Source organism: Taudactylus pleione, unplaced genomic scaffold (assembly GCF_031769625.1).
Source record: "Taudactylus pleione unplaced genomic scaffold, aTauple2 ptg000019l, whole genome shotgun sequence".
In the NCBI taxonomy this organism is placed as follows: domain Eukaryota; kingdom Metazoa; phylum Chordata; class Amphibia; order Anura; family Myobatrachidae; genus Taudactylus; species Taudactylus pleione.
In genome coordinates, this window is record NW_028284421.1 from 39,992,314 (window position 1) to 40,007,245 (window position 14,932).

At 42.2% G+C, this 14,932-nt stretch overlaps 1 protein-coding gene across 9 annotated transcripts in view; it reads left to right on the forward strand.

Moving 5' to 3' along the window:
* SBF1 (SET binding factor 1) overlaps window positions 1-14,932 on the forward strand; it is a 200,543-nt gene that overhangs the window by 172,458 nt on the left and 13,153 nt on the right. For 4 of the 9 annotated variants that reach the window (XM_088447263.1, XM_088447288.1, XM_088447272.1 and 1 more), the window contains 9 exons: window positions 420-497; window positions 1,101-1,157; window positions 1,463-1,644; window positions 4,837-5,013; window positions 5,212-5,313; window positions 6,214-6,399; window positions 6,625-6,751; window positions 7,081-7,211; window positions 7,370-7,597. In XM_088447263.1, coding sequence (XP_088303389.1) covers window positions 420-497; window positions 1,101-1,157; window positions 1,463-1,644; window positions 4,837-5,013; window positions 5,212-5,313; window positions 6,214-6,399; window positions 6,625-6,751; window positions 7,081-7,211; window positions 7,370-7,597 — 1,268 coding nt within the window. The remainder of the gene's footprint in view (window positions 1-419; window positions 498-1,100; window positions 1,158-1,462; window positions 1,645-4,836; window positions 5,014-5,211; window positions 5,314-6,213; window positions 6,400-6,624; window positions 6,752-7,080; window positions 7,212-7,369; window positions 7,598-14,932) is intronic. The other 5 variants (XM_088447281.1, XM_088447306.1, XM_088447329.1 and 2 more) reach the window with 2 other exon arrangements.

Below are 14,932 nucleotides of genomic sequence, written 5' to 3' on the forward strand. Positions count from 1 at the left end.
AACAGCCACTGTCACATCTGCAGCACCCTATTGGGGTCACCCCAAGGTTTCACCAATAGGTCATATCAATACAAAAGTGACTATGTTTAGGCAGATGCATGCTCACATTTCTAGGAAGTTTTCCAGCTATTGAGACTTAAGGCCTCTAATTTTCTCTACATACTCATATAGGCTTAGTGTCACAGATTCTTCACCGAAATTAAATTATGCCAAAGGCATTTGTGCCATTAATGTTGGATTTTTCAAATGCGCATGGCATGTCTGTTTTTAACCTCGCTTGGCTGAGGTTTTTCTAATGCGTGGTTTGAAGCCTTGCTATATTGAATAAATGGCCTTGTACATACAAAATATTAGCAATAGATGTGGAGTGTTCCTGATTAGAGGTGTACAAGGTATATAAGTTGGTATTTCTGCTGCAGATTCCCAAGACAAACGTCAACCCAAGCTGGGTTCATTGATGAAGCAGGTGATGGGAGGGAAGGAGGACATTCGAGGAGGTAGGCTCCCTACTTATCGGAGTATGTTTGTAAAAGTTTTGGGACAATTGTATGTAATCTGTCTGACCCATGCAATGAGTTTTGCGAGCTGATTAGAGTTGTTATATTGTAGAGAAAATGCAGTTAGCTGTATATGATTATTTATATGCAACATATAGAAGACCTCATTCTCACATTTTTTATTCCAACACTGTTTCTTAATTCTTCTGTGCAGATCTCAATTTACATTGATTTCCTCACCCATCTGCCTCCAATATTGTTTACCATACATTTACATTTCCAGTCTGTTAGTTTCTTATCATATGCATATGTTTCACCCCCTCATCATCATCCTCTCCATCTCTCATGATGATCCATGTCATCTCAAACACAACTACTCTCCCCTTTATTAGATCACATGCAGTGACAGCCGTTTTCACATATACAGTACATTGAAGATTGGAACTTACTGTTGTGTGCCAGTAGTGTAACCACACCCTGTTCTGGTTATATCCCACTTTATTCACCTCACTCCCTAAATGTTGTTCCCATCTAACACTTGGGACCAGAAATTTTTTTATAAATTTCTCCCTGACCCAGTTGCCCCCTCTCTTCTTAAACCAGGTCATTCAGTACGGGGTACTAAGCACCCCGCAGTGAGACGAGGCTATGCTGAGCAAGGTCAGTACACACGTCCTGTTGTTTGCACTAAATTGACTAGGCTTTGCCAGTAAATTCGATTCTTACCTTGTCCGTCCCTGTCTATAACCTCACAGCCTAATAACTTAGCTCCCCACTTACTGATTCAGGTTAATAAAGCTTAAGCTGTCTGCTTACATTTAATGTCTGCTGTTTACCCTTTAGTTTTGTCAATAGAGTTTGCTGTACTTACAGGTAGGCTATAATGATATGAATAATGGATGATTTTTCTGTGCAAGTAGTTTACAGTATATTTCAGTACTTGTCTCCTTGTTTTGCTCATGTAGGTAAATGGGGAAGTATGCGTGGCGGCGGGAGACTTAGTTCCTATGGAATGAACTCAGATGTAGGAACTAGACTAGCTGCAAGAGAGCTTCTGACCCCCCATCAAAATGGAGGACCTTTGGATAGTGCTGTGCCCCCTCGGAGAGCTGCCCTGTACATCATAGGTGACAAATCCCAGCTTAAAGTGAGTGTGATAAAGCATTCCTGTGGAAAATTCTCAATTTGTTAATGCTTTGTTTTGTTTTATTTCTCTTATACTATAGGCCTCATGTAATGCTAGGAGCAAATCCAGCTAAAGGTGCAGATTTACACCTGGACAAAGCATGTAGTGCAAATGTGTTATTTTATATTTCTCTTTAACCCTATGAAGGACACTGGATACGCTGGGGCATAGAGAGAGGAGCCATAAGCTTTGTAATAAATTCACCTCTGATAGTTCAATCTCCTCCCTCTCTTTACCTCATATGTCCATTGTAAGCTTCTGTTTTTCTATGTGCCCACTAGCTGGGAGCTGCATAAATGGCTGCCAATGTCAGACGCTATTTTTACACTCCATTTATATAACTTTATTGGAATCCTCTCTGCCATCACCCTCATTTGCACAGCCGCAGCGGCTGAGGGATCCCTGGAGAGGCATCTGCCTACTGTCCACTCCCAACCTGAGATCACCTTGGGAGGAAGTGTTATGAATATCCAGTGTTACTCTTTGGCTTGGCTTCTCTCACTGTAAGGCAAGTCTTATACACTTATATCTTATGCACCGGAGGTTACTATTAATTTTGGGTCTATTTTGCAGTCCATTACTAGCTTTTGTCTTTGCTCGGCAAATTGCATCATTCTGTGTCTGGTCTTGCAGTGCACTTTCATTTTTGCTTTTTGTGTACTACAACTGTTCTTTCTATCTCTCTTTCTCATTCCTATTTGTCCGATTAAAGGGGAGTCCATCCAAGGCTCTTCCTGGGAGTGGGACAACACTAATATATTTTAGCAGTTCCAGATCCATTTCAGAGTTGATGCTTTTGTGTGCCTTGGGAGATAAGAGCCAGCAGCCACACTCACCAGCATAAGGTTCCACCGAGTAGGATGAAATTGCTTTAGCGAGGTGCCTGGCCTGTGTATGTGTATCTTTTACAGCTGTCTGCACTTTCTTGGGGATTAACCACATTTCCATATAATTGGGCCTGGAAATTTCCGTGTCCTTTGGCAAGGATTCCTGTATGCAGCAGAGAATAGGGGATTTAGAGTCAGCCTCATGCCATGTCAAGTAAATTTTTTCGACAGAAGGTTTTATTCTCTTCCCCTTATTTGGGTGACTAATTTATCAAAGCATTTTCTAGACCTAACAAAAAGTTTCAGGTCTCAAGCAAATGGCAAAAGCTTTATCATCTCCACAAAGCAGGATTGTGTCCTCTTTGTAGTTCATAGGAGATGCAACAGTCCATTGGGGCTAAACTTCAACGTCACTCGCCAAGGCACGTTGTATGTGCTGGCTTAAGATCTGGAATGCTGATACAGGGTTGCAGATGACTTTTATAGTTCCTGCATTTTTTTAAGGAACATATTAGTACCAGTGCCCTGGCCACAGAGTTTCTTTGTACCCATCAAAGCCCTTGACTCCTGCAGGTTAGGAGTCTGACAATCAAGAGGTCAGCAGGAAAGCAGATTTGTGTAGAGTACCTGCAGTTTGATTCCACCAAGACAGTGAGGAACTGTAAGTCACCATAGATCTCCTGAATCTATTGCCAGTCTTCCTGGATGGAAAATCTTTGTGTTTTGCCATAAGGGAGGCCATTCAGTTGGGGTAGTTATTCCAGTACTGGATGAATTGTAGTGATTAGGATTTTACTCAAATCTCTCCCTGGTCTAGAATCATGGACACATTATTTTGACTCCTTCTGAATCTGAAATCATCAAATATTCAGACTGTGTGTATAGTCAGGTTCAATTTGGGAGTCCTTTAGTTTGATTCAATGCAACATGGAACAGAGCAAGTTCATGGTGTCCTTGTACATCATGAACACATTCTTGCATGTTCCAAATTTGGGGGAGAGACCACGGTGCCTCCTTAGATTTGTTTTTTTTTTTCTGTTACTGCCTGACCCAGGCCCTGTGAAGCTTTGATCCTTACAGCTGTTGATTTTAATGCAGTATGGACCATGCTCTCGTGGCTAGGAATCCTGATTAGCTACGTATTTCCACAAAGGTGGCAGACCTCCATCATCTGGTACGATGCAAAGGGTTTTACTGTTCCCAAGTTACAGGATGGGTCTGGAAGGAGGTTTTAAGATGAAGTCTTTTTAAGGATTCACATCTCGGCTCACTCATTTTTCTTTTGAAGAAAACAGTCTCTATTGTTAAGTAAAGATATTCTTTCTGGGTATGAAGCATGTGCAGTTCGATACTTCCATTGGTAAGTCACCAGGTGTGCATTGGGACAAGACAGACTGTTCTGCGTTTGTGTCAGCACACATCAACCAGTTCATTGGGTACTATTTGGGTGGCACGACATGTTTATAGGATTCCACCGAGTCATTATTTAGAAGCCAGTTTTAGCTGAAGGGTGCGCTCTGTACCACTACTTCAGAATGTACTGTCCCTTGTGGACAACTTTTAGGTTGTCCCCAGCATATTGAGTATCCCCCAAAGGATTCAAAAGATAATGGCATGTTAAATCCTTTTATCTGAGATGAAAAGTGTACACTGGACATCTACTATTAATGGTCTTATTGGAGAACTTTGTACCCTCTCCCTCTTTTTCTGTACTCCTGATTCTGTCCTTTAGATCCCCCTCCCCCACAGAGCAACATGGTTTTGTCATAGTCCAAAATTGCATCTTCTAGTTGAAGTTTAAATTGAGCTTATACTGTAAGTGACACTTTTGTTTGTAGCCCCTGGACAAGTCTATGTGTAAGAAATATGTATTAGCATGCCTTCAGCCCGGCATTTGATGAATGTACAGATATATTGGCCAATCAATTGAACGGCCAATATATCTGGTGCCCGTCGTCCAGTGTGTACCAACGATCTGTGAATGACGTTGTTCACAGACATATTGCGTCGGCTGTGCTGCACAGCCGATTGACAGATATATCTGCAGATATACTGTATCTGTCCATCGGCAAGTGTGTACGGGTGATCAGCTGCAAGAAGGAGGTGCCCATGACCCGGCCAGCGGGACCCGCGGATGCCTGGAAAATGATGGTTGTTCAATGTATATGAACGACCATCATCTACAAATATATCTGCAGATCACTCGATCTGCAGATATATCTGCTAGGTGTGTACCCATTCTTAGTAAAGGTCTATATTAAACTTTTAGATCATTGATAAATATCTTGTGCTGTTGCCTTAACATCCTTATTTTTCCTTTGTCCAGGGAGTGAAACAGGATCCACTACAGCAGTGGGAGCTGGTGCCCATTGAGCTGTTTGACGTCAGGCAGGTTAAGGCTAGTTTCAAGAAACTGATGAAGGCCTGTGTGCCAAGTGCCCTCTCCACAGACCCCAATCTGTCATACCTGCGCACACTGGAAGATTCTGAGTGGTTTCTACAGGTCTGCTTGAAGCCCTTTTTTCTTTGGTCTTTTTCCTGTTCTTATTTTTTAACTTAATATATTTGTTGGCCCATATTTGCATTTGCCCAACTCTTTCACCTCCCCTTTACTTTGGATACCTGCCTGTTTGACACACTATAAAATCTACTTTTAGTACAAAAGTTATTCCAAACGCTTATTTTTTATCACTATTTCCAGCTACACAAGCTGCTTCAAGTATCTGTGCTGGTTGTGGAATTACTGGATAGCGGTTCGTCAGTCTTGGTTGGTCTGGAGGATGGATGGGATCTCACCACACAGGTAATGACTTTAAAAGACTGTCTATGTAAGACAGACTACTAACACTAGAGAATAGAAAACTAAAGAGAATTGTGATTGGTGTATACATTTTATTTATGGTTCATACCTAAAGTTCTGTGACAACCTTTTCAGTTAATGGTCCCTATAGAGGAAAGAAGGCCACCTGTGGCTGCTGAAGGAAAGGGATGTAATCATAGCCTATAATGAGGATTTTTATAACTGTAGGAGCCAGGAAACCTTGCCATGCACTCCCACAATAAATGGATTTAATAGACGTTGTAGAAACTGCTTTGGAAAGAATGGGACATTGCCTAACAAACATAAATTACAGGGTTGTTGGTATTAATAACACAATATAGTAAGTTGGTTCAGCACATGCTCTAGTTGTCAACGTGCCCCTCTTAAAGTAAACTAGACTATGCTTTATAGGGGAGAGCTGCCTTATTCTAGATCAGTGGTTCTCAAGGACCCCCAACAGGTCATGTTTTCAGGCTTTCTGTCTGTGTAAACAAGTGGGCTAATTACTGACCCAGCAAATTAGATCAACTCATCTGTGCATGATTAAAGAAATCTGGAAAGCATTACCTGTTGGGGGGTACTTGAGAACTGAAGTTGAGAACAACTGTTCTAGTTTCACTAGGGTTTTTTGTGATCGCTTGTTATATTCGTTTCCCAAATAATTATATTCATGTTTTCCTATTTGCATGAAGATTATGCTGATAAATGATTCTAGTAAACTCCTTTTCACCCCCTTTCCTAAATGTACTGTGTGCAAGATAAACACCTTTTTTTTTTTTTAACTGTTCTGATGTCTATATAGAACAAAATCTGCCAATCCCCACATCCTTCAGATAGTTTGTCTCGTGCGGTGCAGCAATAATATAACCTGAATTTCCTTAGGTGGTATGTTTGGTCCAGCTGCTATCTGACCCATATTATCGAACGATTGAGGGATTTCGACTACTCATTGAGAAAGAATGGCTGTCATTTGGTCACCGATTTAGTCATCGTGGTGCGCACACAGCTGCAAGCCAAAGTAACGGAATTACACCTATTTTCCTGCAATTTCTGGACTGTGTGCATCAGGTCAGTGTTTTTGTAAGACTGGCTGTTTAAGAACAGTTGTATGTTTTTCTAATTGGTGTGGAATATAGCCCTCTGCTGTGTCGTTAAATATCTTTATATAACTTTGAAACACTGTCTCATATTCATAATACATGAGTGCAGTCAGGTACAAGTATTTGGCCTAAGTACAGAAAAACATTTTTAAATAATTCTGAATCTTATTTACCTGTTATACCATCCATACAGATACATCTGCAGTTCCCCTCTGAGTTTGAGTTCAGCCAGTATTACCTGAAGTTTCTGGCATATCACTATGTGTCAAACCGGTTCCGCACCTTCTTGTTGGACTCTGATTGTGAGAGGATTGAGAAAGGTAAGGGTTGGGAATAAAAGAGATTAACATTGAAAAGTACATTTTCAAATAATTGTAACAACATAGAAATATATAAGACCACTTTAATAAATAACCACTTATCTGACGGTTGCAAAACTGTGTCCTAAAAATAGGATCGAAAATATATCTTGATTCATGGTAAGCCTGTGTAAGGGTTTTACATTAAGAATATTAGGGGGGATGGACTAAGCCCGATAAGAGGGAATAAAATGGTGAATGTATGTTCCTGATAGTCCTAGAGCAAATGTTTTCCTGAGTATCAGTGTTTTATGTTTTGTATGATCCTGGAGACCATTTTTTCATTTCAGGGGTTCTGTATGAGGAGAAGGCTGATCGCCGTGGTCCCCAGGTCTGCCGCTCAGTGTGGGAGTATATTGAGCGATTGCACAAGAAAAGTCAAGTGTTTTACAACTACATGTTCTGCCCTGCGGACGGGGAGGTGAGAAGGAAAACACAGCAGGTGCCACTCACCATGAATATAAGCAGTGTACATTCAATATAAGTAACTGGCATTCTATATAGAGGGGCTTTAATCAGTAAATAATTTACAAGACTGCTTCCACTAAAAAATAATGTTTGAGTGTTACTTCTCTACAGGTTCTGCGCCCTTACAGCTCTGTGTGGGGTCTTCGTGTATGGGATTATTACACTCATGAAGCTCTGAGTGAAGGCCCTTCTTATGATTGGGAGCTTCTTCAGGGATCCCGGCATGAAGAACCTGAGAAGAATGATAGCTCTGCCCCCCAGACCAAGCGCAAGATCATTTGGCCATCTTACCATGCACCACGGCGGCTCCAGCCAGATGCCATCACCTGTCTGTTAGAGGTCAGATACTGTAAAAATGAACTGGTCACCTCCGAATATTTTCTTTTTAAGTCTAGTATATTTACTGTAATGATCATTTTTGCTTTGCTTTATTAAAAACACAGCTCTATAGACACAAAACATATTTTAAACACACTAAGGGCGTGAGTCTTAGTCACACGCAATGCTGATGTCAAACGCAGTGGAGTGATTTTTTATTTTGCCCAAGTGCCTAAGCTGCACCAATTGTGTTCATATAGAGTTGCAATTGTGATTTCAGATGCACTCACCGAGAATTGTATTGAAAATGTAGTGGGCGCTCCTGGGCGGTGGCAGGGAGATGGCTTAGCGCCCTCACAGAGCTGTCTTATGAGCGTGTTATAGGAGTGTAACTGGCATGTCAGTTAAAGTGGCTGCATACACTGACACTCTATCCCTCACACAGGAGATTATACTCTGATGCAGAAACTGTACCAGCCATAGAGCTGGTGCAGGTTTCTATGGTGCATCTAAAGATGCATCAATCAGAATATCTGCGTCTATGGACGCTGTCGCATGGATGTATACCAGGGTATGACTGGATAGCGGTATTTGCATAAAGTCGCAGACAGGCGACTGCTAATAGACGTAGACACGAGCGCTGCTGCTTCCAATTTGCCCTTAAATCTTTATTTTATATTCATTCTTTGAATCTGTAGTGCATACTGAACCCTTGTAACACTTATAATGTAAATTACTTTCTTATGGCTGGCTGCCTAACAGCTATGGGGCTGAGAAAAATCTCTAGCTCACAAACCAAATGTTTGCCTTAATAAGCTCACCAACATTGTTTATGCCTTACATTTATGCAATGCAAGTACCAATAGTGCGTTTTTTGGGGGCTGATGCAGAGATAAAGAAGTCAGCTTTCCAGACAAATCTTGACATGTTTTCACGCTCTTCATGTTCCGGACTACATACTCTTCATCCTCTATTATTCCCACAAACAGGTCATAACCCACAGGATTACATCACCCACCCACCCACCATGCTATATTGGGGCAGGAAAGCCTACTCAGGAAAATGTGAGGGCCCATTTTACTAGGTCTGTAGGCACTTATGTTAAGTAGAGGTCTCAAGCCTCAACGCACATGAAGTAAAAAAGCGGCGACCTAGTATTACAGGAACATAAATTCTATAGATTTACTACCCAAGGAAGCCAGTTTTGAGTGTAAGGTTCTGAGCACCATTCCGGAGCTGTCCCACCCTTCGGGACAACTTTGGATTGTTTGCAGTGTTCGTGTCCCCCAAGTATGAAATAATTTTTTTTTTGTTTTTACTTTATTAGATTCCATGGAGGACTCTGGACACCTTCTCTCCTGTTCTGGTTTTATTTAGCCTGCCCTAATTTGTTCTGCTTTTGACACTGTTTCTTGTGTTTTCCATACGCTGCCTCTGCCATTTTTGGGCATTTTTAGTTGGGGGAGAAGTTTCAGCTGTAAATTTAAAAGTGCCCAGGCTCCTCATAGTACTCGATATAGCACTGTTACCTATGGAATCAAAGAAAATTATTTAATATCGAATATGTACAAAAATCCAGTTTTACAGCTTTTTAAAACACTACACCAGTGGTTCCCAAACTGGGTGACGTAGGGCACTTGCAGGGGTGCCTTGAGTTGTTGGTCTGGTACCAAGCAAAATGATTTTTAGTCAGTGTGATGGGCAAAACCAGTGCTAAGGGCTGCCAATCAAAAAATATGCGGTCAAAAAGAAGCGCAGCTCTGTCATCCACCACATAACTGAATATAAGGGTGACAAAAATAAGAGTTATGGTATAACAGACCTTTGTTAACTCTTTCTTCGAGGTCCATAGGGTCCACAGGAATTACCTTGGGGTATGTGGTTGGAGTGATCCAGGCACCACACAGTTACAAGCTTTAGCTCCCAGGATGCACTGGGTCCTCATCCATATATACCCCACTCCTGGCTACAGGCATTCAGTTTGTTACCAAGGAGAAGGCCAGAGGAGAAGGAAGGACATTTGTACCACAGAAACTCTCTCTAAGAAGAGGGAATCATTGAAATACAAAAGAAAAGGATTACCCAATAAAACCAGATGCGTTAGGGTGGGTGCCCTATGGACCTCGAAGAAAGAGTTAACAAAGGTATGTTATACCATAACGCCCACGATGGTCCCACGGATCGAGTAGAATGTGCCACTGTGTCTGGAACAGAGAGATCAGCTTGTGTGTAAGCTTGAGATATCGTCATACGAAGCCACCTAGCCAGAGTCTGTTAGTTAGCTGGCCAGCCTTGCTTATGACAGCAATACAACACAAAAAGAGAATCCGATTTCCTTATAGAGTTGGTGTGATCTACGTAGATACGTAGAGCGCGTACAACATCCAAAGAAGCTTCACCTACAGAGAGGCCTGGAGACTGAAAGGCCGGAACTATAATTTTCTTCATTTACATGAAAGCGGGATACAACCTCAGGGAGGTAAACCTTCCTGGTACGAAGAACAGCTCTATCCTGATGAAAAACAAAAAGGGAGAGCGAGAAGAAAGGGCTGCCAAATCAGAGACCCTGCGAGCAGAGGAGATAGCAAGAAGATAACTGCCTTTGCTGTAAACAACTTAAGGTCTACTGATTTCAGGGGTTCAAAACGGGGAGCCTGTAGAGCCCTGAGAACCAAAGACAAATCCCATGGAGCCACCGGAGGGACAGAGGGACGGCTGAACCCTCAGAACACCCTGAAAAAATGTCCAAACATCAGGCAGCGGGGCGATCCTTTGCTGAAACCAAACTGAGGGCAGATGCTTGAACCCTCAGGGTGGCCAGACGGAGACCCCGGTGTAACCCAGCCTGGAGAAAAGCAAGCACTTAGGAGACCCTAAAATCTATAGGGTCATATTTTCTATGAAAAACACCATTAAAAATAGGAGTGCCAAACTCTGCAATAGATGAGGGCAGAGGAAGGCTTCCATGCCCTGAGCATTGTCTGAATTACAGAAGTAGCAAAACCCTTGGCTCTTAAGATGGAAGATTCAAGAGCCAAGCCGTCAAAGACAGACGGAGAAGGTCCGGATGCAGGCAGGGACCCTGTGTTAACAGGTCCGGCCTTAGAGGATGAGGCTCTGAAGGTCGGAGTATCAATGGCGTCTGGGCCAAGCAGGGGCTATCAGTATTACTGTTCCGCCATTCTGCTTGAATTTCCTGATGACCTCTTGGGAGGAGGGAGAACGGAGGAAAAAGATACGCTAGCTTGAAGTCCCATTACACTGCTAGAGCGTCCCCAAAATTGGCTGAGGGATCCCTGGTTCTGGACCCATACATGGGGACATTGTGGTATATTTATGGATAGGAGACCCCCCTTGGTCGTCCATCCTCCCTGAAAGGTGTGACGACCCGTCACTGCGCCCCATCCGCAGAGGCTGGCATCGGTAGTGGGGAGCACCCAATCTGGAACACAGAAGGGGAGAACGTTGCTCTGACAAGCTGTCTGCAGTCACATTATTGAGGGAGAGCTGAACTTTTGGGAGATGAGGATCGTTCGAGACCTTACCAGATGATAATGACCGTCCCACCAAGACAGACTCCATCACTGCAGGGGCCTGGCATGGAACTGGGCCTATACCACCAAGTTCGAAGGTGGATGCCATGGACCCCATGACCTGCATTGCTGAGTGAACTGACACTCTTTGACCGCTGAGCAATTTGCGCACCCACAATTGTAACGTAGCAATTTTGTCCCCCGGTAGAAAGATACTTTGTACCAGGGAATACTAGTAGCGCCCCCAGATGTACCATCTGTTGTGTTGGAGAAAGAGAAGACTTTTTCAAATCTACTATCCAGCCGTGCTCCTGTAGGCAGACAATGGTCAGCTGGAGATGACTTTGTAAAATCTACGGAGACTGCGCCAATATCCGGAGGTCGCCAAGTATGGCAGTATCCTGACTCCTTCTGAGAAGAGCAGCCATAACTGCCATTATCTTTGTAAACATCCGAGGGGCTTGTGGACAGACCAAAGCAAAACTGACGAACAGCAAAACTCAGAAACCCCTGGCAATAGGTACATACAGATATGCATCCTGTATGTCCAGGGAACCATGAAATCCCCAGGTTCCATTGCCAGCATACTAGCCAGTAGAGTCTACATTCGGAACTTGGGCAAATGGACAACCTGTTGAGAGATTTCCGTTTCAGAATAGAGCGATGCGACTCATCTAGCTTCTGAATCAAGAACAAATCTGAGTAATAACTCCTTCCTTGTTACCAAAGGAACCGGGATTATCACCTCTGAATTTAGAAGCCTGAATGCTTTACTAGATAGCATGAGGGAGTTGTGCAAACAACCTTCTGGAAAGTAACCCCTTAGGAAGGTGCCACGTAAAACTCCCCAGTTAGGGAGGGAGATTTCCCACTTAATGCACTTTCCCTGTGGGAGAGGGTAAAAAGACACTAGTCTTTTTTTGGAATCTGGAACAGTTTATCTGGCGTGTTCCATGCTTCCTCAAAAGCTCAGTAAACTGTACAGATTGAAGTAATCCAGCCTAAATCACCCTCTGGTGTCTGAACCCCAGATTTATTAGGTTCTTAGGAGGCGGTACTTCTTCATCTTCTACAATGAGGATTGAATCAACCGCCCCTGCTAGAGAGGAACATCCACTGATGATTGACGCTCTTCCTTTCAGAGATAGGCCCAGAGGGAGAAACTTGTGTATCCTCAGCCTGATTATATATATATATATATATATATATATATATATACACACACATACGAGAGAAAGATATATAGAGAGAGATATATATATATATATATATATATATATAAATATATATAAAAATCTGAATCTGAAAGCAGGGTGAACTGAGAGGATGGTGCAGTCCATTTATATGCTTATATGGCTGATGCCGTTTTCACCTGTAACATCTGCAGATCCGTAGATGCTAACAGCCAGATTCTGAATTGAGTGGAAAAAACCTCCATCCAGGAGGGATGTATGAGAAGAGGAAACATAGCAGGCTCTAATCACTGTGGGAATCCCAAGTGGGAGGCAGTGTGGGGGCTGATAAGCAGTCCACTAACTGCGTCACAACCTGAGACCAGGGGAACATTCAAGGTGACCCCTGAACAGGTGCTGGCAAGGTGGACTGTTGTGGTGTATAACAATAAACAACATCAGTCCATCCTGTATGAAACCTGAGTGGCCTACTGCACAGGGTTTACATGAAACCAGCCAATAGTCTTCTGATTCCCTTGTCCTAAGACCTGGGAAATATTTGCAAGTAACCTACAACAAGTGTAGGGTTAACAATGCCAAGTGAACCCCTTCACAGACAAAAATAAATTTGAAGCACTTTCTAACCCCCTACACCGGCAGTTTGGGGGCTAGGAAGAAACAAACAGAAAAACCCTTCAAACAGTAGCATAAGTCACACTTTGCAAAAGGGCCTTAAAATCACTTACCTAAACATATCAGTTTGGTAAGATCTACATGCCTATATAAATATATTTGCAAAAGGGCATAAAAATCAACTACCTAAACACATCAGTTTGGTAGGATCTACCTGCATATAACATATTTGCAAATGAGTAGGATATAAGTGCAATGCATACAAATACATTGGCACTGAATCACAAGCAACAAAAGTTGGTAGGATTCCAGTGCTATATACCTTCCTAGAAAGAGGCCAAATCTCCCCTCAGCCAGCACTCAAACGCAGCTGAGCATCCCTAATTAATTAGGAGAGAGGGGGATGGGCAGCCCAGTCTTCATAAGCAAATGTGAAGTACAATTTAACTGAAGCACTTGCCTTAGTCATATAGAGGCAACAATGTAATGTGGCCACCTTCACAAATATCTAGTAAATATGAAGTACAGTTATAACTGACAGTTTTTTCAGAAAAATAAAGGCAGTATAAAACACAGCAAAACTTAATGCATTTAAGCTATATATTTGCAATAGGCTCTTAATCGACTACAAAAAGCACAAACAGCTTAGTAGGATATTGAGCTCTGTATAACCTGGCCACCAAAGCAGAGGTATACAGGGCCATGATCTGGGAAAAAGAAGCCCAGGAGCTTGGTAGGCTGGACTGATGTGGTGACTCCTTGTAACAGTGACCACATAATCCATTCTGTATGAAATCCTGAGGGGACAAGCCCACCTGACAGGCCATACATGAAACCAGCACAGGGGCTTTCGCCAGCTGCTTAACACTTTCTCTGGACATAACAATATCCCTAATGTTATGCAATGTAATATAATATGTGCCAGTGTTTCACGCCCAAAATAATCCAGACACCTGTAGCAGAGGGCTTATGAGGAGAAACAGCAGTGGTAGTTATAACTGTCAGTTTCTTAGGAATAAAAAAGGCAGTTTAACACAAGTCACATACAATGCATATATATATATATATATATATATATATATATATATATATATATATATATATATATATATATATATATATATATACCACTTAATGTCCGCACAAACAATTTAAGTGTGTAACATACGGTAGGGGTGATTCTCTAAAGACACATGGTCCAAATCACAAAATCCAGAAAAAAGGGCACTCACCGGTCTTCATCCAACAGGTCAAGCAACATTTCACATGCTTACATAATGGCATAACATTGTGTCGACGTTTCGGTCCCACAGAAGGACCTTTGTCAAGACCGTATCATATTCACACCAACATCACTGTGCATCAGCTCCATTTTTTGTTCTTGATAAAAGTGGATTGGGAATGAAACGTCGAACTCAACTAGACAGTTGTGTGTAGTTATTCGCATCCTCTCAAGACCAGTGAGTGCCGCCGTTTTTTCCTTACATAGTAGCATTGGTGTAATAATTTATTTGCACCCTGGAGGGCACCTGGGCATGTATTGAGTTAGCACAGTGGAGTGCCGGTATTTGTATATATAATACTAGGTGTGTGTGTGTGTGTATGTATGTATGTGTATATATGTATGTATGTGTATATATGTATGTATGTGTATATATGTATGTATGTGTATATATATATATATATATATATATATATATATATAATACTAGATGGATGGTCCGGCTCTCCCTGGAAGAAATGATAGTGGCCGGGTGCCCGCACAAGGAGGGGACAATGCACAGCAACGGGTAACGTGCAGCACTCCTGGCAATAACGGAACTCAGTCTTACAGCGGCATATAGATCTATATGCCGCTGTAAGACTGTGAGTTCCGTTATTGCCAGGAGTGCTGCACGTTACCCGTTTGCTGTGTATATATATATATATATATATATATATATATATATATAACTGTATAACCTGGCCACCTAAGGTATAGAGGGAGACTGATTATTATTATTATTATTATTATTATT